The sequence below is a fragment of the Apodemus sylvaticus genome, chromosome 1, assembly GCF_947179515.1.
Source record: "Apodemus sylvaticus chromosome 1, mApoSyl1.1, whole genome shotgun sequence".
Taxonomy (NCBI): Eukaryota; Metazoa; Chordata; class Mammalia; order Rodentia; family Muridae; genus Apodemus; species Apodemus sylvaticus.
This window is the reverse complement of record NC_067472.1, coordinates 185568209-185593555: the sequence shown is the minus strand read 5'-3', so window position 1 is coordinate 185593555 and position 25347 is coordinate 185568209. Positions and strand designations below refer to the sequence as shown.

The 25347-nt window shown below is 50.5% G+C and overlaps 1 protein-coding gene and 1 long non-coding RNA gene across 8 annotated transcripts; both read right to left on the bottom strand.

The window, feature by feature from the left end:
- Positions 1-527: 527 nt before the first annotated feature.
- Positions 528-24187, bottom strand: Itpkc (inositol-trisphosphate 3-kinase C). Its single transcript, XM_052168385.1, has 7 exons — positions 22811-24187; positions 14660-14762; positions 12051-12264; positions 8105-8309; positions 6890-6991; positions 6237-6308; positions 528-1853 (listed from the first exon to the last, which is right to left on the bottom strand). Exons 1-7 carry the CDS (start codon positions 23942-23944, stop codon positions 1650-1652), a joined length of 2034 nt encoding a protein of 677 aa, XP_052024345.1. The 5' UTR covers positions 23945-24187; the 3' UTR covers positions 528-1649.
- LOC127672983 (uncharacterized) lies at positions 10623-12040 on the bottom strand. 7 transcript variants are annotated; one of them, XR_007975047.1, is made up of 4 exons: positions 11821-12040; positions 11613-11730; positions 11522-11577; positions 10623-11487 (listed from the first exon to the last, which is right to left on the bottom strand). It is a non-coding gene; the product is annotated as an uncharacterized LOC127672983 (long non-coding RNA). The 7 variants fall into 7 exon arrangements; XR_007975051.1 differs by having other exon boundaries at positions 10623-11432; XR_007975052.1 differs by having other exon boundaries at positions 11550-11577.
- Positions 24188-25347: the final 1160 nt, after the last annotated feature.

Below are 25347 nucleotides of genomic sequence, written 5' to 3'. Positions count from 1 at the left end.
AGTTGGGGAGATGGCTCAGCAATGGAGACCACTCCCCGCTTTTGCAGAGTTTGGATCCAGACCCAAATCAAGCAGGTAGAGCTGTAACTTTAGCTCTGAGGGAAGGGGGCCCAACACCCTCTTCTGGCCTCCTTAGGCACCCAAATACATGTAGCATGCACACGCACACAAAGTACAGATCCTTTGTGTTTACAAAACTATCTCTGTAGCCCTGGATATCCTAGAACTCCTTCTTAGACCAGAAGAAGTTCTGGCCTTGAACTCAGAGATCCACCTGCTTCTACCTCCTTCTATCACCCACCCCACCCCCCAAGTGCTAGGGTTAAAAGAATGTACCACCACCACCATCCTGTGGTAATCTTTTTTTAAATCTATAAAACAAAAAATGATGGCATTTCTGAGTCTTGAATGAGTGGTGAACTTCCCTCAGCACGTTCACTCTCCCAAGATGATTGATACCCCAGCATGAAAATCCAGAGTATGACTCTCAGATGCACATACCCAGAGGCCAAGAAAATACCACAACATTGATTCTGTCCTGTTTATTGGGGTGCTACTGTAGGTGGGAGGCATAGTAAAGTCATTTTGCCTCAATTCCCTAACACCACCACCCCAGCTGACTACCTCGTATATAAATATATATATATATATATAAAGTCAGTCAATAGAAAAGGAAGATGTGTGGGCCTTGGAAGACATTAGGGCTTCAGCTTGGAGAAGAGGTAGGTTTCTGTCCTTGCCAAGCCCACCTGTATGGGCCAGGAAGCACTGCAGGAGCACAGGGACAGTGGTTCCCCCTGACCCCACCCCAGAGTTCGAGAGTCTTTGGTTAGAACCAGGTAGTCCACAGTTGGGGTCAGTAGCCCCACCCACTTGTGCTTCTGGGCAACCTGGCACTTCATTCTGTGTGTGGTCAGGGTGCTTACACAGTAAAGCAAGGCTGTCTGGTTCCCAAGGAGGAGCGGCCTCCCCTGCCTCAGACACTCCTTCCTGTCACTGGACTCTGCTGGGACAAGAGCCTCCCTGGGGCCAGGGCCAGGAGGAGGACGTCCTGAGGCTGGAGCTGGTGCACCAAGGAAGGAAGATGGTCACAGTGCTGTGGGCGTGGTCTGGGTCTACAGTAGCTCAGAGTCCACAAAGGGACAGACAGGATCCTCCCCTGTCCTGGTGGGGAGGAGGGCCGGCTGGCCGCAGGCAGCATCAGCAAGTACACCAGGATGCCACACGCTCCTGTCAGCACTTAGATGGGGCTCTCACTGGCCCAGGTGGTCAAGTAGCTCCTGCAGGTCTTCACAAAGGATGCCTGGTCCCCAGGGAAACAAAAGCCAACATGCTGGATCTAGGCTCAAAGAGCTAACTCAGGGAAGAGTTCATTCTTCGGCTGTGGCCTCTGGTACTCCCTTAGAAGCTCTCTTAGCTGGTCAGGATGGTTCATGTTCTGCTAACTCTGTGCCTCCACTTGTCTTGTTTCCCACTCGTAGGGGAGCCCAGTGCTGCCAGGGAGCCCCAAGCTCCTCAGACCACACTGATCTGGTGACACTTTGAAGCACCTCATCTTCTACCAGCAGCCTCAGGCCGGACGACATCTTAGGGTTCTTCCAGCCAGTCATATGCCATCCTGCAAGTGAGCCTAGCAGTGGCAGATGACATCAGCTCTGGGCCAGGCCCTGAAGGAGGCAGATCAAATTGTCCAGACCCCAGAGGTAGCCATCCTCACGATTGCCCTCAGTCCAAGGCAGCCTATGACTGAGTGTCTGGTGGTCAGGCAGGGCCACTGTCTTGCCGAAGTCAATCATCCAGACCTTGGCCAGGCCGGTGTGGTCATGCACAAAGAGAAGGGAACTGCCTACTACCTGCAGCAGATAGTGAGAGAAAAGCAGTTAGAGAAAGGAGCAGTCCCTAGCTAATGGATCCCCAGGTGAGCGGTAAACAGGGGAGTAAGACAGCAGAAACTCTGGAATGAGGCTACCCCAGTCTGAATCTGGACTCTGATGCTTGGGTACATTTCACCCTCTCTATGACTCTGCTTCTCCATATACAAACTGAGAATAATTGTATAATTTACACAAAATGGACATAAAGCATTTCAAAGGGTTCCTGAAACACAAGTACACAACGAATGTTACAGTTAGTGTGTGTGTGTGTGTGTGTGTCTGCACACATGCGCCCAAAGAATAGTCCAAAGACTCCAATAAACTAAGCAGTTTACAGGGAGCTACATCTCTAGTCCCTGTCACCTTTGACTTCTTTTTCTCATTTCTTTGTTTGACAGGGTCTTAGTCCCAGACGTCCCAGAGCTACCAAGACCTCCAAGGACGTCCTTGAACTCTAGATCCTCCAGCCTCTATGACCAACCCCAAGCTGGGATTGAAGACAGACAGAAGCCTGGCTTCTCTTCAGGTTTGTTTGTTTGTTTGTTTGTTTGTTTGTTTGTTTGTATTAACAAGATCTCGCCTACAGGCTAGGCTGGCCTGTTTCCATCCCTCCTGCTTCCGCCCTCCTCCTCTCTGCAAACAGTGTGAGCCCGCAGCACACTGGGCTATTTGCTGTCATCATTTTTTAATCTACTGCACAACTCAAATGTAGTCCCAGCCCTGACAGAGTCAATGAACTCAAGACTGGACAGCAGACATGAAGAACTTTTCTAGATTAGCACAGTGGTTTCTTAGGTCTACTGGACTGTGACTGATGACGTTAGGCAAGTGGCTTCCTTCCTCTGGCCTTGGTGTCCTGTCTGTAGAATGGGGAAGTTGGTAACCTTCTCCCTCCTGGGGTCATCAGAAGTACCCAACAAGCCAGGCGGTGGTGGCGCATGCCAGTAATCCCAGCACTTGGGCGGCAGGTGGATTTCTGAGTTGGAGGCCAGCCTGGTCTACAGAGTGAGTTCCAGGACAGCCAGGGCTACACAGAGAAACCCTGTCTCAAAAAAACAAATCCAAAAAAAAAAAAGAAAAGAAAAAAGAAGTACCCAACAAGCCACAGGTTCCAAAAGTGCCTCCCAGCGTCTGTCTCAAAGTCCTCCTCATCGGGTGCTGTTAGTGGACTACAGAGTAAAGGAACCTTGTAACAAGTAAAGTAAACTTGTTTCAGAGACAGCCATTGCTGAGCGTACATCCACAATCCGAGCACTGGGGAGGCAGAGGAAGGGCAGCCACCAGCTTGAGGTCAACCTGGGCTGCACAGTGAGCTCCAGGCCTGCAGAAGCTAACGGAGCAAGCCTGCCTCCCAAGGAAGCCACTAAGCCAGCCATGGCGATACACGCCTTTAATTCCAGCACTGAGGCAGCTGAGTGTGTATGAGCTCACGGTCACCCTGGGCTGCTGAGATGGCTCAGCACATAAAGGAAGGAAGGCACTCCACCAAACCTGATGACCTCCTGGACCCACATAGTGGAGAGAAATTTCTCCCATATGCTGTCCTCTAAGCTCCAGGTACCTGTCTGGAGAGGCACAGTGTCTGCGACCTTGTGAGCCTTAACCTGAGGCTGGAGGATTAAAAGTCCAAGGCCTGTAACCTAGACTAGAGTGAGCTCCAGTGTGTGGAAAGCTCTGGGGCCACTTCTAGACACTTGGCAGGAATCAGACACTGGGCCATGGACAAGGAGGTAGGTTTCAGGTAAGAATCGGATTTGGGGCTAGAACAAAGAAGTAGGCTTCAGGCAAGAATTTGACTTTGGGCTAGGGCAGGTGGGTAGGTTCAGATATCTTTATCATCCTGATAAGCCCTTAGAAACAGAGATCATGGGACTTTGTGTTTATTGTCTTGCTTGTTTCTTAACAGGGAGCTGGTCTTATTATCTGCATGTAATTAAAATGGTATAAAAGCAGATTGGGGTGGAGCGGTGGAGGTGCCCACCTTTAATCCCAGCACTTAGGAGGCAGAGGCAGGTGGATTTCTCAGTTCGAGGCCAGCCTGGTCTACAGAGTGAGTTCCAGGACAGCCAGGGCTACACAGAGAAACCCTATCTCGGAAACAAACAAAAAGCAGACTAGGGGAAAAATACCCCACTTCAGCCTCAGAGCTGACTGCGGGTCATGCTACAGTGCTATCTAACTGTCTTGTTCTTTTAATCCTCAATTTCCCCCACCCCCAGAACCCACTGACTGAGCTGGCTTGGTCACTTAAGTAGCATGTGTAATGTAAATCCTGTCTCAAAATAAAAACCTGCAGAGGTTAACCTTGTCTATATCGTGAGTTCCAGACCAGCCAAAGATACACAGTAAGACCTAGTGACAAGTTGGGGCCCTAGCTCAGTCGCTGGGGTGTCTGCCTGCAAGCATGTACCACAGCCCAGGGAGTAGATGTGGGGTGAGCAGTCTAGCATCATCCTCAGCTGCATAGCAAACTCCAGGTCAGACTGGGCCACAGCACACCCTGCTTTTTGTTTTTAATTTTATGTTTATGAGTACACTGTAGCTGTCTTCAGATACACCAGAAGAGATCCGTTTACAGATGGTTGGGAGCCACCATGTGGCTGCTGGGAATTGAACTCGGGACCTTTGGAGGAGCAGGCAGTGCTCTTAACCGCGGAGCCACCTCGCTAGCCCCAAGACCCTGTCTTTAATAAAAAGTAGAGGGTGTGAGGAAGGAATGTAGTTCAGTGGTAGAGCACTTGCCTGGTAGACATGAGATCCTGAGTTCAAATCCCCTACCAAACAGAAAAAAAGAGACAGACACCAGGCAGCTGCAGATGCTGTTACCATACAGCGAGCACCCGGGACCGCCATGTCTCTCCAGTTGTCCAGGGAAACTGCAAAGGCCTACTCCTGTGTACTTTAAATGGAGGTAAGACACTAGGCAGGCAAAACCAAACACAAGGAGAGGAGAGACCTCTCCTCTACTGCCACATAAAGCCTGGAGACAGTAAGGGACAACGGTGACATCTGACCGAAGCAAACATGACAATGACAGCTGGCACTCTGATGGTTTACTGTGGGCTGGGCTCTAATACTTTAGCCTATCCATTAACCTTCATCCGTGCCCACATGGCTGCTGCAGCCAAACTAAGGTGCCAGAGACGCTGAGGCCTCCCGACGGCTGCCCAGGCTGAGGAGGCTGAGAAGTCCAGCTGGGCCTGGGACTTGTGCAGCTTCAACAGCAAGACTTTCAGCTCAGAGCTGCCTAGAAAAGGCAGACACCACTAAGTAAAAGGAACATGAGAGAGATGGTGACAGCGAGCATAGAATCCTTGCACTTGTGAAGGTTGAGGCAGGAGGATCAGGAGTTCTAGGCCAGCCTAGGCTACATGAAACCCACAAAACAAAAAGTCCTGTGGTCTTGTGACTGGCACAGTGGGTGGCCTGAGTTTCATCTCACATGAAATGTTAGATGGACTCACATGTTAGAAGGAGAAAATAGGGGCTGGGGAGATGGCTCAGCGCTTAAGAGCACTGACTGCTCTTCTGAAGGTCCTGAGTTCAATTCCCAGAAACCACATGGTGGCTCACAACCATGAGATCTGACGCCCTCTTCTGGTGTGTCTAAGACAGCTACAGTGTACCTACATATAATAAATAAATAAATCTTTTAAAAAACAAAGCAGGAGAAAACAGGCTCTCTTGTGGTGTCCTCTGTGTTCCAAGTGTGCACAGCCCCATTACAAATAAATCACAACAATATAAAACAAAACGTACAAATGAAAAAAAAACCAACTTGAGAGACAGGCTAGGAGCAGAAAGGAGAAGGCAAGAACCGCCCAACACGGGCGGTTCTTAGACATCATTACAGTCATAAACTAATTCTAAGAACCTGGATGTGAACGCCTCTGTACACCCTAGAGATCACTTTCTAGTGACCCTCAATCCTCAGCAGTACTGGGAGTGGGTGGGGTGCCACCACCCTTGCCCTAGTCTGAGCAGTTGAAACCGGCTGGGTCCAGTGGCTGGGTGTGCTGGGGTTCCCTGTAATCCAAGCATGTGAGAGGCTAAAGGCAGGGAGACTATATGAGACCACCCTAGGCTACATGGGACGGGGTATTAAAAATCATGCCTCTCTCACAAAGAAAAAACAAGGTTGGGGTGTGCTCAGTCCACTGAATGAGACCCTGGTTCTGAATCTCAGCCCTGGAAATAAAGGAAACTGAGGCACAAGAAGGGAAGTCAAGGTCATGGCACAGAGACAGCCTCATCCCAGACCATCTGGCTCGAAGCCATGCTCCCGCTTCCTCCTTTCACGAGTCCCCTTTGCTAAGTCTACACTGGAGCCCACATACACCTATGGGTATCCAGGACTCGCACCTCATGGGTCTTGAAGAAGGGAGAATTCTCCAGAGTCTCTCGGAGGTCTTCCAGTCGCGCCACATACCTTCTCTGAGTGAGAGAGAGAGTGCTCTCATTAGCACAGAAACACAGCAAGACCTCACCGACACCCCAGACAGTCAAGAATAAAAAGAACCAAGGAAATGGCGGGACGAGGTGATACTGGGCGCAACCAGTAAAGTAGTAGCCACAAGGCAGAGACAGTTACATGAGTCCCCACCCACCCACCCCACAGCTCCCCCACAGAGAGAGGCACAGTCAACTCCCCTTCTCCTGAGCTGGGCCTTGGTCTGCTCTGCCAACAGAATGCTGAGAGAGTGCTGCCACGCTGTGCCTAGACACCAGGGGGCCTCGGGCCTGAGCTTGCCGCCTTAGCTCCTGTCCCATGGTGCCAACAGCACAGGCTAGTCTGCTGTGTTGAAAAGACAGACAGCCAAGTCCTGAACAAGACTGTGAACCATGACAGACACACAAGCTATTCTTAGCCAAGCCAGCAACTGATGGCAGACTGAGCAAATCTGGCCAGGCTCAGCCCAGACTGGCACAGCCCAAAGCAAGGGGGCTAGCCTCAGAAGCAACACTAAATGGTGGCTGTCTCTAGCTACATCATAGGATTCAGGTGTTCTACTTACTAGGATTCCAAGGTCCCCATTCACAAAGTCTTCCAACACCTTTGTCACCTGCTCCAGAGCCTGTGTCTTCTTGAAGTTAGTGTTGCAGGTCCCATCGGCCTTCTGCAAAGCAGGATGGGAAGTGCTGTTGGGTGTGCTGCCTCACCTCCAACACTGGGCAGCCCCAGGGCACTCCTCTGGAGCCCAGTTCAGGGAAACAGCCCACCTGCCTAGCCCAACTCAACCCAGCCCCCTGTCACACTTTTACATAAGCTGTCCTTCCGCAACTAACGGCTGAGCCCATCCAGCAAACAGGCTGCTGAGGGCCCGGGTCTGGCTTCAGTCCCGATCCTCCTACTGCCTAATGGTGTGGGCATAAGCAAGTCTGTCTCTTTTCAAGACAGGGTCCCACATGTGTCTGAGGCTCACCAAAAAATTCACTACAAAGCTAAGGCTGGCCTTGAACAACTGATCCTCCTGCCTCCATTTCCCGAATGCATTACCTCACTCAGCTTAACAAGTCCCATTCCCTGCCTCAGCTGCCTCGTCTGGACAATGGGACCCTGTGTGTGCTGTACTGCCTGGAGCTGGTGTGCTGGTGTGAGGGTGGCCTGAGGCTGGGCATGCAGGTCTTAAGCTTAAGCTGAGTTCAGACTCCTCACTTCTGCTTCAACCTCCCAAGTGCCAGGATTTCAGGCATGAGCTACCACGCCTATTTAAACTTATTGACTCTGTGATTAATTATTCAAACAGATGTAGGGTGGGGACGCTGTCCAATGGCCTCCCTCATATTATGGTGGCAAGTGCTGATTGCTACACCGTAGCTCTAACCCTTATTTAGTTTTTATTATTTGTTGGTTTAGTGCTACTGAGAGTTGAACCTGAAGCCTCACACTGTTCAGCTCTCTAACATGGAGCTGCACCTCCCAGGGCTCGCTCCCCCGGGACAAGGTATCCCTAGTTGCCCAGGCTGGTCCTGAACTCACTCTGAAACTCAGATTGAATCTGCAGTCCTCATGGGGATGAAAGATCTAAGCTACCACATCCAGCTTTTCTAACTTTATTTAATTTACAAAATAAAAACTTAAAGGATCCTTCCAGCTGTTATACTCCATGATGAAGGGAGGAGGACCAGGCATGGGAGGCAGGGGAGGCTGGGACAGACACACGGCAGGGCTCATGAAAGGAAGATGGTCCGTGAAGATGTTCTAGTAGACAGACGCTCCTAGCTCTCACCTTAATGCCTTCGATCCGGAAGCCCAGGGTGGACGTTGAACTCAGGGTCTCCCTCCACTGCATGTAGCGGGGCTTTGTGACTGCGCCCTGAGCATGCTCCTCTGGGGTGGGAGCCCCCGGGTCCACTGCCACCATCTTCTCATACATGTCCTTACGGGGCCTGGGCCGCTCCCGGGCCTTCACCAGCTCCTCCTCCAGGTAGGTCCTGAGCACACAGGCAGACCAAGGGAGGTCAGCGTCAGCGGAGCTGGAGGTTCACGCTCCTGACGTTAAATGCTGGGAACGGAGGCACAGGCATTCCATCCCAGCATCTGCAGGACAGAGGCTGGTGGGCCTCTCTGAGTTCAAGGTTAGCCAGGGTTACACAGGCAGACTGTCTCAAAGCAAACAAAAGCCCAGTAACTATAAAAGTTTAAACGATACATTTATAGCAGAGCTGGGTGGTGGTGGTGTATGCCTGTAATCCCAGCACTTGGGAGGCAGAGGCAGGCGGATTTCTGAGTTCGAGGCCAGCCTGGCCTACAGAGTGAGTTCCAGGACAGCCAGGGCTACACAGAGAAACCCTGTCTCAAAAAAAAAAAAAATCCAAAAAAATAAATAAATAAAATTAAAAAAAAAATAAATGTATAGCAGAAAACAAGAGAATAGTTTCATATCACAGTAGGCAAAGACTTTTTTTTTCTTTCTTTCTTGAGATAGGGTTTTTTTAGTGTAGACATGGCTATCCTGGAACTCACTCTGTAGACCTTGAACTCAGATCCCCTTGACTCTGCCTCCCTAGTGCTGGGATTAAAAGCATGCACCACCACATCCGGACTAAGATTTTTTTCAAACGCAAGGCCATTGAAAACAACAGTATTAGGCAAACAACGTTTAACAAAGTAAAGTACTTCAGCTCATTGGTGTTTGGCCACAGGAGCTGGAGAGATGACTTAGTAGTTAAGAGCTACTCTCTCAATGACCTAAGTTCCAATCCCTGCATCATAAAATGGCTCACAAGCGTCTCTAACTCTAGTTCCAAAGATTCTATCACTCCACTCTGGCTTCCTCAGGCATCAAGTTCACAAACATATGTGCAGGCACAAAATTTGCACACATAATTGAAAAAAAAATTCCTAGCACCCACATGGTAGTTTACAACTGTCTATTAATTCCAGTTCCAGAGGATCTAATGCCCTCTTCTGGACTCCTTGGGCACTAGGAATACACGTGGTACCCTGACATACATCAGGCAAAACACCCCTACACACAAAATTAAATAAACAAATAAACAAAAGGAAATAAAACTTGGAACTAAAGGTGCTTCTGACTTTGAAGTTTTCAGATTTTAGAATTATTGAAAGAAGCTTCCAATTTCACAATCAATTTTGAATTTCAGGTTTCTAAAATCATGTGCTTATTTATTGGCGGAGGAAACATGCTTCCGAGCTGCTATGATCACCACATGGGTGCTGGGAGCCCAATCCAGGTCCTCTGGAAGAGCAGCCAGTACCTGAGACCAGTAAGCCAGCTCTCCAGTCCCAGAATCATTATTGTTTTTTTTTGGTTTTTGAATTTTTGGTTTTTTTCAAGACAGGGTTTCTCTGTGTAGCCCTGGCTGTCCTAGAACTCACTCGGTAGACCAGGCTGGCCTCGAACTCAGAAATCTGCCTGCCTCTGCTGCCCAAGTGCTGGGATTACAGGCATGCGCCACCACCGCCAGGCTAGAATTATTTTCAAAGAGGAAACAATGTTGGTTTATTAAGATAAAGCAAGACTTGCCTCCCTGCACCCCCATGACTAGGAGAAGTTCCAAGGGAAAAAAATACCAGATTGTGTATTCGAGTTGTTTAACAGAATTAAGAGAGTAAGAGGGCAAATGCAAGGCCATCAGTTTGGTCCTCAATCCAGGAAACGTGAGAGAAATGAGTTAGAAAATACACACATATCACTGTGTATGTGTATGTGTGTGTGTGTGTGTGTGTGTGTGTGTGTGTGTGTGTGTGTGTATGTGTGTGTGTATGTGTGTGTGTGCACGCGCAGAGTAAAACAAAGGGTTTATATACAGAATACTTAAACAACTAATCAAGAGAGAGACAGAGACAGAGACAGGGAGGGAGAGAGAGAGAAAGAGAGAGAGAGAGAGAGAGAGAGATTAGGGTATGATGCTACACATTTACAATGCTTCGGAGGCAGAGGCGGGAAGTCTGAGGCTAGCTGGGTCTATGTGTTGAGTTCTATGCCAACCATGGCTGTACAACAGACACTGTCTCAAAAACAAAAGTAAAACAAGATAAAAATAAGAAAATAAAAAAATTAAATTAAGCCGAGCAGTGGTGGCACTCTGGGAGGCAGAGGCAGGCAGATTTCTGAGTTTGAGGCCAGCCTGGTCTACAGAGTGAGTTCCAGGACAACCAGGGCTACACAGAGAAACCCTGTCTCGAAAAAAACCAAAAAAAACAAACAAAAAATTAAATATATATAAATTAATATATAATATATATATTATATATTATAATATATATATACATACACGAACATAAACAGAGCAACTAGCCACAACAAAACCCGGGAAGTGGACTTGTTAGGTGTGGACAATGCCCTACATTTAACTCCCAGCATCAACATAATAAAAGACTGTATTGACTGAGCAACCACTACAACTAAAGCAAGTCCTTAAGCCTAGGAACTAAAAATTAAATACATAAAACTCTAGTTTCAAGGCTGGGAATGCGGCTCGGTGGGCAGACTGCCTACCTAGCACGCACAAAGCCCTCCAGTTTGATCTTCAGCATAAACCACACATGGAGTCATATACCTGTAATCTTAGCACTTGGGAGGTGGAGGATGGAGGATCTGAAACTCAATGCTATCCTTGGCTGCATAGAGAGGTTGAGGGCAGCCTAGGCTACAAGAGATATTCTAATTTTTGTTGTTTTTTTTTTTAAGTTTTTCATTTTTCGGTTTTTTCAAGATAGGGTTTCTCTGTGTAGACCACCCTGGCCTCTAACTCAGAAATTTGCCTGCCTCTGCCTCTGCCTCCCAAGTGCTGGGATTAAAGGCGTGTGCCACCATCACCCTATAAGAGATATTCTAATTAATTAATTAATTAATTAATTAAACACAATAAAATCCTATTACATTTCCAACAAAATGGTTTAAATTAATGAAGCAGGCAATATCAAGATAGAACCAAGAATACCAAGAAGGAACAGCAGCAGGCCTGCACACCTGGAATCCTCCCCACAGGCCTGCACACCTGGAGCCCTCCCCACAGGCCTACACACGCATACCTGGAGGCCTCCCCACAGGCCTGCACACCTGGAGCCCTCCCCACAGGCCTGCACACCTGGAGCCCTCCTGCAGGCCTGCACACCTGGAGCCCTCCCTGCAGGCCTGCACACCTGGAGCCCTCTCTGCAGGCCTGCACACACACACCTGGAGCCCTCCCCACAGGCCTGCACACCTGGAGCCCTCCCTGCAGGCCTGCACACCTGGAGCCCTCCCTGCAGGCCTGCCACACGCACACCTGGAGCCCTCCCCACAGGCCTGCACACCTGGAGCCCTCCCTGCAGGCCTGCACACACACACCTGGAGCCCTCCCCACAGGCCTGCACACCTGGAATCCTCCCCACAGGCCTGCACACCTGGAGCCCTCCCTGCAGGCCTGCCACACGCACACCTGGAGGCCTCCCCACAGGCCTGCACACCTGGAGCCCTCCTGCAGGCCTGCACACCTGGAGCCCTCCCTGCAGGCCTGCACACCTGGAGCCCTCCCCACAGGCCTGCACACCTGGAGCCCTCCCCACAGGCCTGCACACCTGGAGCCCTCCCTGCAGGCCTGCACACGCACACCTGGAGGCCTCATGGACCACTGGCAGACGCACACACTGATGCAGCTACTCTGAATGCACGAGGCCCCAGTTTCAAAACCATTCGCCGCTTAGCCAGGCTGCCCCAGTCCTACCTGCTGCCCATCTTGCAGTCCATGATAGAGGGGCCCTCAAAGTCTGCCAGCAGATCCTCCATCTGGTTGAAGGCCTGGCCATCCCGCTGCACCACGCCATAATAAGTGGGCACGAAAGGCCGCAGGGGGTCTCCCATCAGCAGCTCCAGGCTGCGCTGTTCACACTGACAGAACCGCTTCAGAATCCGACCATCCTCACCAGCCTGGAAATTCCCTGAGGGAAGCAAGACCAAGGAGAGGTCAGAGCCTGCATGCATCAGACAGCAGCCATTGTCATCCTGTCCAGCAGTGCTGCCCACTGTCCCCAGAAATTCTGTCTCTCTCTGCCTCTCTGTGGTGCTGTTCTGAGACAGGGTATCTTATTTGTTTTCAGACAGGTGGCCTTAAACTCATAAAAACTTGCTTGCCATCCAGTGCTGGGACTAAAGTCATGGGCTCCCATGCCCAGCTCACACCTGGCTTGCTTTATGTATTTATGTATTTATTTATTTATTTGGGTTTTTTTTTTTTTTTTTTTGGTTTTTTTGAGACAGGGTTTCTCTGTGTAGCCCTGGCTGTCCTGGAACTCACTTTGTAGACCAGGCTGGCCTCGAGCTCAGGAATGCGCCTGCTTCTGCCTCCCAAGTGCTAGGATTAAAAGCGTGTGCCACCTCTGCCCTGCATTTTTTAGTTTGTTGTTTGTTTGTTTGTTGGTCACACCTGGCTTTAAATTGGCCTATTTCCCGTATATAGCACAGTTTACCATTATTTGTTTTGTATTTTTTTAATTTAGTTTTCATTGTGTATGTGTGTGTGTGTGTGAGAGAGAGAGAGAGAGAGAGAGAGAGAGAGAGAGAGAATTCACAGAGGCCAGAGCTGGATTCATAGGCAATCGAGAGCTGCCCAACATGGATGCTGGGAACCAGACTGGGGCCTTCCGAGAGAGCAATGCATGCTCTTAACCACCGAGCCATCTTGTTAGACACTGTTCTTGCTGTTATTCCGTGAGAACCTGAGCACGATGTGATTGAGAGTGAGAGTGTGCCAAGCCCACCCTGTGAGAGTGGCTCTCGTCCTCAGTGCTCACATGGACTCCGGGCATTCAGCTCAGGCGATCCCGCCTGCACAGAAAACACCTTTACTCAGCTAGCCATCGCGCCCACCCTGTTTTGTAATTTTAATGGGTGCTCTTGTCTTCTGAGGTAACCATGACATATCAGTTAACAATATAACTCTCACTGGGTGGTGGTGGCGCATGCCTGTAATCCCAGCACTCTGGGAGGCAGAGGCAGGCGGATTTCTGAGTTTGAGGCCAGCCTGGTCTACAGAGTGAGTTCCAGGACAGCCAGGGCTATACAGAGAAACCCTGTCTCTAAAAAACCAAAACAAAACAAAAAAACCTCTCCACAACAGACCCTCATATGATTTCCCAGGAGATAGCCACTTGGGTCTATTTAAACTAATTTATGCTAGAAACAGTGGCTTCAGCCTATAGTGCCAGAAATTAGATGGCTTAGGCAAGAGGACAGACACAAGTTTGAGACCAGTCCAGGATACACGGTGAATTCAAGGCAAATCTGGATTAATGGCAGCACTCTAGGTGTAAAATAAATAAATAAATCCATAATTCTGACATTATCTGGAGCACATAGATGGCTGAGGTAGATAGAATTCCAAAGTTTTCCTTTTTTCCCCCTATGGCAAAAGGGTAGTTGCTTTGCTTTGTTGATGTAAGGTCTTACTATGTAACCCAGGCTGACCTCAAAGTTGACAACCCCCTGCCTCAGCCTTCCAAGTGCTGGGACTATAAATGTGTGCCAAACCAGGCTTGGTGGCAACGCTGTTTTCTGTTCTCCCTAAGATGTCGCTGTGTGGTGAGACACACACACAGGCCCCTGGTAAGTCCTGTTTTTCTTCCTAATGAGTCACAGGACAAAACCATTTGGCTTTGGTTTCCTGGGAGTCTGCCATGAGGGAGACACAGCAGAGTCCAGGGGCTGGTCGCTGTATTCTCACCAGCCTGACCCATTCTCTCAATGATTTGCTCTCAACTCTTCAGTTAACCCTGCAAGAGCAATAAGATCTGCTCTACACTAATGTGGGGAACTGAATCCCAGCCTGTCTAGGGTCACCCACAGATAAGTAGGATGTATCCACTCACTCCAAAGCTAAGACTCACCCAACAGATGAGGTCTAGCCTAGTGCCACAGCTCAGCCTTTGATCCCAGCACTCAAAAGGCAGAGGCAGGTGGATCTTTGTGAATTCAAGGCCAGCCTGGTCTAAAGAGTGAGTTCTAAGCCGGGCGGTGGTGGCGCACGCCTTTAATCCCAGCACTTGGGAGGCAGAGGCAGGTGGATTTCTGAGTTCGAGACCAGCCTGGTCTACAAAGTGAGTTCCAGGACAGCCAGGGCTATACGGAGAAACCCTGTCTCAAAAAAAAAAAAAAAACCCAAAAGAGTGAGTTCTAGGCCAGCAAGGGCTATATGGAGCCTATCTCAAAGCTAATAAATAAAATATTACTAGGCCTAAATGTTTTTCCTAGCAGCCCCGGAGGTGGGACTGTCAGCAAGCCCAGCCCACACACCTATGCCAAGCCCTGACCATCCGTCAGCCAAGGCCCCAATCTCACCAGCATGTCCGGACAGCTGGACCCAGGGGTAGTAGTGCTTATGGAAGGAGACCACGAAGGGCGAGTACTTCAGAACAGTCTTCAGCTTCTTCCAGGGCTTGCTCTGTAGGGAGGGTGAGTATGAGGAGTGGGTCAAGGCTAGAGAATTACTGTCCTGGTGGCTTCCTAGGATCAGGGTCCCCCCCTAGTGGGGGTAATGCAACCCCACTTAGTCCAATGATGATGAAACTACTTACTGGGGAAAAGAGTCTGTCTCTGCATCTTTGTCATAGGAGGAAGGATAGGCTAGATCTGGTTACTGTAGCAATCACCAAACTTCAGTATACCCTAAACCTGCCCTCACAAAGCACAGAAGCCAAACCTCCTGCCTCTCAGTGAGGTCAGGTCTGGAGCAAACCATAGAGATGGAGTGGAGGAATGGAGGCCAGCCAGAGAGACAGAGGGCTGACAACGGTGATAGAGACCGAGTGCTGGCTGCCAAGGGCTCTGGCTTGTCCCCCTTCAGGCAGCTCTTAGCCCTCTTGAACTGAGGTGGCTGGCTGACTTGCTATGCCAGTGAACTGTGACTAGAAGCGTCACTTTGGGGCGGAGGTTACAGAACAATTCAGAAGCTTCCTTTTCAGTTCCCTGTTGGTGGACAGGGAGCTGGGCAGACATGGGCCTCAGTCATGTGGTATGAGCAAAACTTTTGCAGTTGCTCTGAGTCATTCATATTTGGGGACAAATTGTTAGCATAGTGATCATATGTATAAATATATATATTAGATTTACTTACATGTATCAAAGTTTTGCTTTTAAGTATGTACATGATGTATGCATGCCTGGGGCCCACAGAGGTCAGAAGAAAGCATTGGCTCCCCTGAAACTGGAATTTATGGGTGGTTGTAACCACCATGTGGGTGCTGGGAACCGAATCCAGGTCCCCCCCTTAAGAGCAAGCGCTCTGAGCCCTGAGCCATCGCTCCAGCCCCACTCTCGCATACCTTCCTCTACTGTGACTAATCAGCAGACAAGCAAGATGACTGCAGAGACCGAGAGAGAGAGCTCGGAGGCTCAATCTGTACTGCTCCTACAGAGGACCCCAGTTACCCACATTTGGTACCCCCTGGGGCAATTCACAACTGCCTGTAGCTCCTGTTCCAGAGGATCCCACACCCTCTTCTGGCCTCCACAGATATGAGACTAGTTGCAACCCCTATCCCTACACACATGAACATCATTTAAAAAAAATAAAGTCTTATGCAGGGTACTGTGATGCACACCTTTGATCCCAGCACTCAGGAGGCAAAGGCAGGTATAGATCTCTATGAAGTCATGGCCAGCCTGCTCTATATAGTGCCCACATAGCTGGCCACAGTAATATGGAGAGACCCAGCCTCATAAATAAATAAATAAATCTTAATCCACCATGCCCAGCCCATAAAATCTTAATTGAAAAATAGAAGCCAGGCGGTGGTGGCGCACACCTGTAATCCCAGCACTCTGGGAGGCAGAGGCAAGCGGATTTCTCAGTTTGAGGCCAGCCTGGTCTACAGAGTGAGTTCCAAGACAGCCAGGGCTATACAGAGAAACCCTGTCTCCAAAAAAACAAATCCAAAAAACCAAAAATTAAAAAATAAAAAAAAAGGAAGCCAGGCAAGCACTTCTGTAACAAACTTTAAGGCTAAGACAGTAGGATGGTTTGGGGGCTGAAAGCGCTGGCTGCCAAATGGAGACCTGAGGTCAATCCCCAGAGCCAGGTGGGAGGGAGAGCCAGCTCCCAGGATGTCATCCAACCCGAGCACACTGAATGTTAAACAGCTACTAAAGAACAGCAGAAACAAACGATAGATGGAAGGAAGGGGAGAGTTGGGGTGGAGGGAGAGGTGGAGAGAGGGGGGGTGTAACAGAACACCAGAGAAGGGCTGGGGCACAGCTCTGCAAAAGTGTGAGGGCACAGCGGCCCAGGCTCTGGCCCTGACGCCATCACTGTTAAAAAAGAAACAAATACAGAGCAGCGTTTAATCATGCTGCTTCACGTCTGACTCAGGCATGTGCGTGCCTGCACACACACACTCATCCCAGGCACAGAGCGCGCAGGCATGAGCTGTGAGGGTAGAGGCAGAGAAGGAAGCTGTGTGCTCGCCCAGGTCAGGGGCATGTTTTCTCCCAGCTCCCAGGCCGATAGCAAGCTGGGGGGAGCCAGATGCTAAGCGGGGCGCCAGGGTGCTGGGCAGCATGGGATCCAGGAAGGGCTGTTTTCTCCCTGGGGAGGAGATGATTAATCAAGGTTCCTGTTTACTAAGCACCTGGAACATTCCAGGCACCATGACAAAGACTCTGTGTGCCATACCCTATTTAATCCTAAAAACAGCCCCAGGAGGATGGTTGTCTGTGTCACAGGGGAGGAAGCAGACTCAAGAGGTGAAGCCACTAGCCTAACATCACCAGGCACAGTGCTGGGCCGGGTTCCTGGTTCTGGGGTGTCTGACCCCATTGCCCTGGGGCTGACCACTGCATTCCAGCAGGACTGAAGCCTATGCGGGAGGGGGACTTGCTAGGCTACAAGTACATAGACTTAGTACCTGCTGACACAGCAGGTGTGCCCAGAACACTGGTTACATGACACTGTCTTTTATCATAAACACCTGCCCTCACATCTACCTTGTCCACCAATACTGGAGATGGTACCCCAAACCTCCAGCATGCTAGACAGGCTCAGCACAAGGGCTCTACCACAAAGCCTCAACCCCAGCCCCTCGGGGGATTCTAGGCAGATGCTCTACCATTGAGCCACGCCCCCAGCCCCTCCCAGGGGGATCCTAGGCAGGGGCTCTACCACTGAGCCACGCCCCCAGCCCTTTATTTTAGAGTTAATCTGGGCTTTCTGGGAATAGTTCATCGTGGTCTCAGCTCACACGCCTCCTCTTCCAGGAAGCTCTCTTTGATACCTCACACCTGCCTAACTGTATATCATGGATTCTCACAACCCCAAGCTTCTCTCAGCCCAGCCTTGCCCTCTCAAGCTGCTAGTGTCTGGAGATCCATCTGTGTCCCCCACCAGCCTGGAAGTCCCATAAGAATGGTGTCTTGAGGAAGGCAGATGTCTGGGTTTGAGACCAATCTGGTTTACATGGAAGCTCCAGGCCCCCGAGGGTCACACAGGAAGACCCTGTATCAGAAGATCATAGATAAAGCGTCGTGCCTTGATCACTAGTGTCCCCAACAAAGCACAGGAGCTTAGGAAGCAATTCCTGTTTGTGTGCCTTTGAGTCCTGGCAGTGCTGAGATTAGCACCCTCCTCTCATCTTCATTTTATAGATGGGGAAACTGAGGCACAGAAAGGCATCTTGTGCTTGGTGTTGGCCAAGTCAAGTAAAAGCCACACTTATTTGACTTAGTTCTAGCTGAGTTTCAACCTTTCCATTTAAGAGCCTTGGCCTGCAGGTCTTCCTCCCAGGCCTCTTGTCTTTCCAGAAGTCATGCTACACCAAACACTTTTTTTTGAAGCCTTTGCGAACTCATGGCTCTGTTCATAACCCCCTGCTTCCAGGCTTCGGTCGACCACCCTCTGCTGTCCTGCGGCTAAGCCTGAGTGCACACAGCCCGGCTCGCTGTTTTCCAGCCTCCACAGGTTCCTCTTACTGATGGTCCCGCTTCCTTCTCTTTCATTTTGAAGTCACACCAGACATCGTGGCCCAGCCATACTCCCCGCCCTCCTGTTTGTTTTTAAAACAAGGTCTCACCGCACTGGCCAGCCTTGAACTGTAGCTTAAGGTGACCTTCAACTCCCAATCCAATCGCCCCTCCCCCTACAGGTGAGCACCACTGTCTGCCCTTCCTTTTTATCACCTTGCATCACTAGGGAGGCAAAGGCAGGAAGATCCAAAGTTCCTGGCCATCCTAGACCAGAGTGATGAGAGCCAGAGTCAAAACAACTGGGCTGGGTGGTGGTGGTGCACGCCTTTGATCACTTGGGAGGCAGAGGCGGGCGGATTTCAGAGTTCGAGGCCACCTGGTCTACAGAGTTTCAGGACAGCCAGCACTACACAGAGAAATCCTTGTCTTGAGAAGCCAAACAAACAAAAACAACAACAACAAAACCAAATGGTTACAGACAGAGAAGAAAAGTAGGGAAGGGGGAATGGAGAGAGGGCAGGCGAGTGAGAACCATGTAGAGGCGTGTAATCCCAGACACTTGGGAGGCTGACTGAGATAGGAGGAAGGCAAATCTAAGCCTGCTAGGAATACATACCAAGTTCAAGGCAAGGCCTGGGCAGTATCAGAAAACCCTTTCTCAAAGTAAACACTGAAAAAGAGGACTAGGAACACAGCTTACCAGTACAGGGCCTGCCTAACATGCACAAGGTCCTAGGTCCATTCAGTTCCTCAGGTTCAATCACACACACACACACACACACACACACACACACACACACACACACGTGCAGGCATGAAAACAAAAACCCAGCTGTGAGATGGCTCAGCAGGAAATGCACTTGCTGCCAATCCAGACAACCTGAGTTTGATCCCTGGATCCCACAGGGTAAAAGAAAGAGAAATAACCTCCCTAAGTTGTCATGTGACCTTCATGTCACTGGCATGTGCACATCCGCAAACTAAATAAACACGATACATACATATATACACGCATGCATACATACCACACACTGTGGAGCACAGTTGTAATTCAAGCCTTCAAGAGGCTGAGGCAACGGTGCTGTCTTAGGTTCAAGACCAGCCAGGGCTCCATCTATACAGCAAGTTCTAAGCCAGTCTGCACCACTCAACAAGAGTACTTGGTAAGTCTCAAAGACAGACAGACAAGAGAGAGGAAAGAGGGAGGGGAAAGGAGGGAAGAGAAACGGCGTAGGTCCTAGGCAGGCACTTATAGTTCTGGTATTTGGAAAGGGTTTGAACATATATATTTGGGGGGGGGTCATTCTGCAGCCCAGGCACATTTCAAATTTAGGCTAATCTTTGGTTCAGCCTCTCAAATGGGACATAGCACCAAGCCCAGGGTTAAATTTGTTTATAGACAGGGTGTCACTGTGTCATGGCTCTGGCTGGCCTGGAATACACCATGTAGACCAGATCTACCTGCCGCTGCTTATGGGATTAAAGGTGTGCACTGCCGCGTGGCTTGCACGGGTTGAACCTAAGTGTGTGACATCCTTGGACAGGATGAGCGATCCCATCTCCTGTGGCCTGATTTCTTCATCTGTAAGAAGAGACAACAACAGTGTGTGTGTCATAGGACTGCCGTGCAAAATAAAGTAGCGGAGCATGCGTGTGACAGTTGCAGCCACCAGTGTTGCGGTCACTATTAGTCACCCAGCTCCAACTCAGCTGTGCAGAGACGTCAAGGTGATGAGAGGGCAGGCACAGGGAAGAACCACGGCACAAAGCCCTGGAGGTTGGCTCTTTGCTGTGGGCACTAACACGTCTAGGCAGGTTTGTTTCTCACAGCTGGTACCACAAGTGTGAACAAGTCCCCGAGGGAGGTACACAACCTAAGGGGTGGGACCAAGGTAGACTCCAGGGGCCGGGGCCCAGTAGGACTCCACAGACAAGCTGGCACCCTGATGGACTCTGCACCCCACCCCAGGCTCTTCTCCACACCTGGGCCTGCTCTGCCTCTCCTCCATGAACCGCCCAGCTCACTCCTCTGATTCACCAGGGAGAGCCGCACCCAGGCTGGGGGCGAAGGTGGAAGAGGAGTCTGAAGGGGCCCCCTGGGGAGCAGATGAGCCCAGGAGATTAGGGGGGGTACCTGGATGGGGTGGGGAGCCCTGAGCATCTTGGCCTTTGAGCATCTAAAGAAAAGCTAGAGATAGCCAGCCTGTTGGCTCGGGCCTGTAATCCCAGCACTCAGAAGGACTGAGGCAGCAAAATCCTTATTACACGTTCAAGGCCAGCCAGGGTACAGGGTAGGGTAGATACTTGGCTAGGCTGAGGATCCAAGAGCATTTTGCCCTCTGAACTCTTTTCTTTAAGACTGTATTTTTCAATTACATGTGTGTGGGTGTGGGCAGGCCTACGTGACGGCAAGTACCCACAGAGGGCAGAGGCTTTGGACCCTGGGGACGTAGAAAGCAGGCCGTCCAGAGCAGCCCCACAGTGCTGGAAATCAAACTCTGGTCTTCTACAAGAGCAGTCCGTTGACTTAACTGCTGGCCTGTGCAGTCCTCTCCCCTCCTTTGAATAGTTACTGAGCACTGGAAGCAGGTGGACCCGTGGACTCACCTCTGTCATCCGAACCTTTGGAAATGAAAGCTCAAGGCAGCAAAACTGTTACCTGTTCGATAACTTAGACTCTCCTGGCTATCCTGACTATTTGGCCCTTTGAAGATCTAATGGAAGCTGGAGGCAGCAGGTTGTGTTGGCTCCTGTCTGCTAACCTCAGCCTTGAGAAGGGACAGGGGTGGGGAGCTGGAGAGATGGCTTGTCACTCCCGTTCAGGGCTGAAGTTTGATTCTCAGCACTCAAAAATGGTGGCTCGCACCACCTGTAAGTCCATTTCCAGGAGATCTGACTCTCTCCTCTGACCTTCCCAGGCATCCATGCAGGTAGGATACATATATACATACAGGCAAAACACACATACACATAAGATAAATAAATCTCAGTAAGAAAATAAATACATCTTTTTTAAAAAGGCTTACGGCATCAGGAAGGCTGCAAGGTCAAAGCCAGTGTATGGACAAATGGGTGTGGCACGGTGGCACACCCTGTCTGTAATTCCTGAAAGGCAGAGGCAGGATGATCTTAGCAAGCAGGAGTCTAGTGGGCAGGCCAGCCTGGTCTTCACAGCAAATCTATCTTATGGGGGATGGGTACAGCACAGTGGAACACGTCTGTAATCCCAGAGGCTGGATAATCAGTTTTAGGCCAACCTATGTAACAAAGTGATTCTGAGGCCAGGATGGGCCACGGAAGAATATCTAAATAAGATTAAAAACAATAATAATAATAAAAGGAAGTGGGAAGCCGGGCGGTGGTGGCTCACGCCTGTAATCCCAGCACTCTGGGGGGCAGAGGCAGGCGGATTTCTGAGTTCGAGGCCAGCCTGGTCTACAGAGTGAGTTCCAGGACAGCCAGGGCTATACAGAGAAACCCTGTCTCGAAAAAACCAAATCCAAAAAACAAACAAACAAACAAACAAAAACAAAAAAAAACAAAAAAAAAAGGAAGTGGGGGTGGCAAATAGGTCAATGGATCCATCAATACATCTGAGAATGTGTGTGCATTCCTTCTATCTACTGGTATTTTTTAAAAGATTTATTTATTTTTATTTATATGAGTACACTGTAGCTGTCTTCAGGGAGGGCATCGAGTTCCATTACAAATGGTTGTGAGCCACCATGTGGTTGCTGGGAATTGAACTCAGGACCTCTGGAAGAACAGTTAGTACTCTTAACCACTGAGCTATCTCTCCAGCCCAGTATTTTTTTTTTTTAAATTGGTATTTTGCTGGGCAGTGGTGGCGGCACACACCTTTAATCCCAGCACTTGGGAGGCAGAGGCAGGCAGATTTCTGAGTTCGAAGACAACCTGGTCTACAGAGTGAGTTTCAGGACAGCCAGGGCTGCACAGAGAAACCCTGTCTCAAACAAAACAAAACAAAAATTGGTATTTTGCCTCCATGTATGTCTGCAGATCCTCTGGAACTGGAGTTAAAGACAGTTGTGAACTGCCATGTGGGTGCTGGGATTTGAACCTGGGTCCTCTGGAAGAACAGCCATTGAGCCATCTCTCTAGCCCCTTACTATGCTTAACAGTTGAGCATCAGATCCCCTGCGGAGGATTCAACAGAAGTCACAGACCTTTTATGTGAAATCATGTACCCACCTAGACTCACACACGGGTGCAATCTCAGATTCCGAGGCATGGCTAAGGTCCACTGTGGACCGCTCCCAAGAACTAGTGACAGAGGGGTAAAGGAAAAGACAGACATGGAAGAGCTAAGAGTAGGGGGTTGATGAACCGGGTTAGTAACCTGGCTGTCACGGGAAGGTGATCAGTGAATTGCAGAGCGAGCTAGAGACGTAATTACTGGCAGGTAGCTAAGTGTAACCTGGAAGAGAACCTTCTAAGCCAAGGCAGAAGGATGGGAGGACATGAGTTCTGGGGTGGTGGGGCATGCTCTGGGGAAGAATTGGTCTTACTCACTCCAGATCTGTCCTCAGGATCGCTGGTACCTCCGCCCCCAGCCACCAAGTCATCCTCAGATTCATCAAACGAGGAGGCAGAAGAGAAGCCGCCAGTACCCCCCTCAATCCGGGATCGGGGTCCCACCGGCTGGGTCTCAGGCTCCGGAGTCTCTGGGGTGATGATAAGGCGGGGCACAGGACACAGGGAGCTGCACTCCAGGTGGGAGCACAGGTTAGTCACCAACTCTCCAGGATCTGATAAACCTAATGGAGCAGCTCCATTGGACTCCCCGGAGACGCCATCAGCCCAGGGACCATCAGTGCCAGGTTGAATCAAGGCACCCTCAGTGTCTCGTGCTGAAAAACCATCACTTTCAGGCTGTCTGTAGGCTGTCTGAGTATTAGGTCCTATGAGGGATCCATCAGTTTGGGACTCTGTCCAGAAGCCGTCGGTGTCATGTGGTGTCCTGGTACCATCCGCGGACAATTCTTTGCAGGAGGTATCAGCACTTGGTTCTGGTGAGGGGCAGACTGGGTGAGTTTGGAGTTTGGACATGCTATGGTGGGTCCGGAGGTTATCAACCCAGGGCTTGTCAGTCTCTGGCAGAGCCTGCCACAGCTCGGATCTGTCCAGTTCGCTCCAGGACTCATCAAACCCTGGTTGGGTACAGAGGCTGCCTCTCTTTGGCCGAGACTGGAGGTCAGATCTGTGAAGATCAGTTCGAAAGCCATCTGTCCAGGCACCGGCCATCTCCATCTCAGCCAGGGGGCTATTCCTTTTCGGAGGTGTCTGGAGGTTGGACCCGTCTAGCTCCTTATTTTGGCTGGGCTTCTCCGACGCAACTCCTAGGCCAGCTGCTTCGCACTCCGCGTGTCCGTCGCCACAGGATTCTGCCTGGGGACCGTCCGGACACGGCGCAGGCCCGAGGTCGGTCCTCTCCGCCTCGGGGTGCAGGCTGGACCCCTCGATCCAGGCCCGAGGACCGCCCCCCTCCGGCCGTCCCGTCGGGCCACCTGCTCCCGGCCCGGGTCGCTGCAGTCCCGGCTGTCGCCGCCGCCCACCTCGCAGCGCCTCCAGCCCCATGCGGGCCTCGGCTGGCAGTGCGCCGGCCTCCGCCTCGCTCAGGCTTCCCCGGCACGGGCAGCGCCTCATACCCGCTCCCTCGGCTCGGGCTTCGGCCCGTCCGGCCCCTCCTTCCCCTTTAAATCCTCCGAGGGGTGTGGCTGGGGAGCCCCAACTCGTGGGTTCCGGCCCGCCTAGCTCCAGGCCGCTCGGATGTGCAGGGGTTAACCGATACTCCACCTCCCAGGGAAAGCCCAAAACACGGGCTCGCCGGAAGTGACGAGTGTGGGGCGGAGCCTCGGATGGCCCCGCGTGTCTCGCTGGGAAAGAACGCTGGGCTTCTGATGGTGGCCGGGGTCTAGGTCGTGCGCCCCCGCGATCTTTCCCTACATCACTTACTCCACCCCAGTAACAAGTTCAACCACGCACTCATTCAACATTCACAGACAAGATGGACTTTCCACAGACTTGAGACATCCCCACAGGCATGAGTTTGATGCTTCCGCAGTCACTTCTCAAGCAGTTACCTTCAGTGTCTTTCCTTTCCACTGAATTTCCCGTGTGAAGGCTGATGTCTAGGTGGGCACGGTGAAACAAACCTGTAATCCCGTATTTAGGAGGTGGAGGTCGGAGGTTCAGGAGTTCAAGGTCATCCTTAGCTCCATAGCCAGTTCCTAGTCAGGGATCTTCATACACATGCATGCAGAGACAGAACATGGTGGTAAAGCTTTAAATACCAGCACTCTGGAGGCACAGGCTAACAGATCTATGTGAGTTCTAGGCCAACCTGGACTACATAGAACCTATCTCAGACACCCCTCCTCCCCAATACACAAAAGGGGAGGGGAATGAAATAACTCAGCAGGTGAACCTAGTCTGATGATGACCTGAGTTCGATCCCAGGACTGCGTAGTGCAAAATTTGTGCATAAATAAACTTATATTTGTTTGTTTTCAAAGAATTCCAGGCCTCGCCCGGTATGCGCACCACACCTTTAATTACTGTAAGAAGGAATCAAAGGCAGTCTGATCTCTCTGAGTTCAAGACCAGCCTGGTCTACAACATCTAGGACAGCCAAACAGAGAAACCATGTCTTGGAAAATTACAAAGACAACAATCCCAGGGCTGAAGAGATGGATCTGCAGTTGAGAGCCGTTAGCTGCTCTTGTGAAGAATTGGGAGTTTGGTTTCTAGCACCCTGAATGGGGTTCACAATCATCTGTAACTATAGCTCTAGGGTGCTGAACACCTTCTTCTGGTTTCTTCAGGGCATTCTTAGTGTGCACAGACATATTTGCAGGTAAAATTACCCTCACACATACAATGAAATCCTTTTAAGGCTGGCATGGTGGCACACACCTTTAATCCCCTGAACTCAGTGGACAGAGGCAGAGAGATCTCTGAATTTGTCAGTTTCAGGTCAGCCAGAGCTACATATAGAAACCCTGTCTTGGGCTGGAGAGATGGCTCAGCTGTTAAAGAGCACTGGCTGC

Excerpts from the sequence above, each read along its gene's own strand:
- Itpkc (XM_052168385.1), bottom strand. The coding sequence starts at position 23,944 with ATGAGGCGCTGCCCGTGCCGGGGAAGCCTGAGCGAGGCGGAGGCCGGC. Across the intron at positions 8,310-12,050 it reads GACTGCAAGATGGGCAGCAG|GACCTACCTGGAGGAGGAGC; the intron begins GTAGGACTGGGG and ends CTGTGTGCTCAG. Across the intron at positions 1,854-6,236 it reads CCTTCTTCAAGACCCATGAG|GTAGTAGGCAGTTCCCTTCT; the intron begins GTGCGAGTCCTG and ends TATCTGCTGCAG.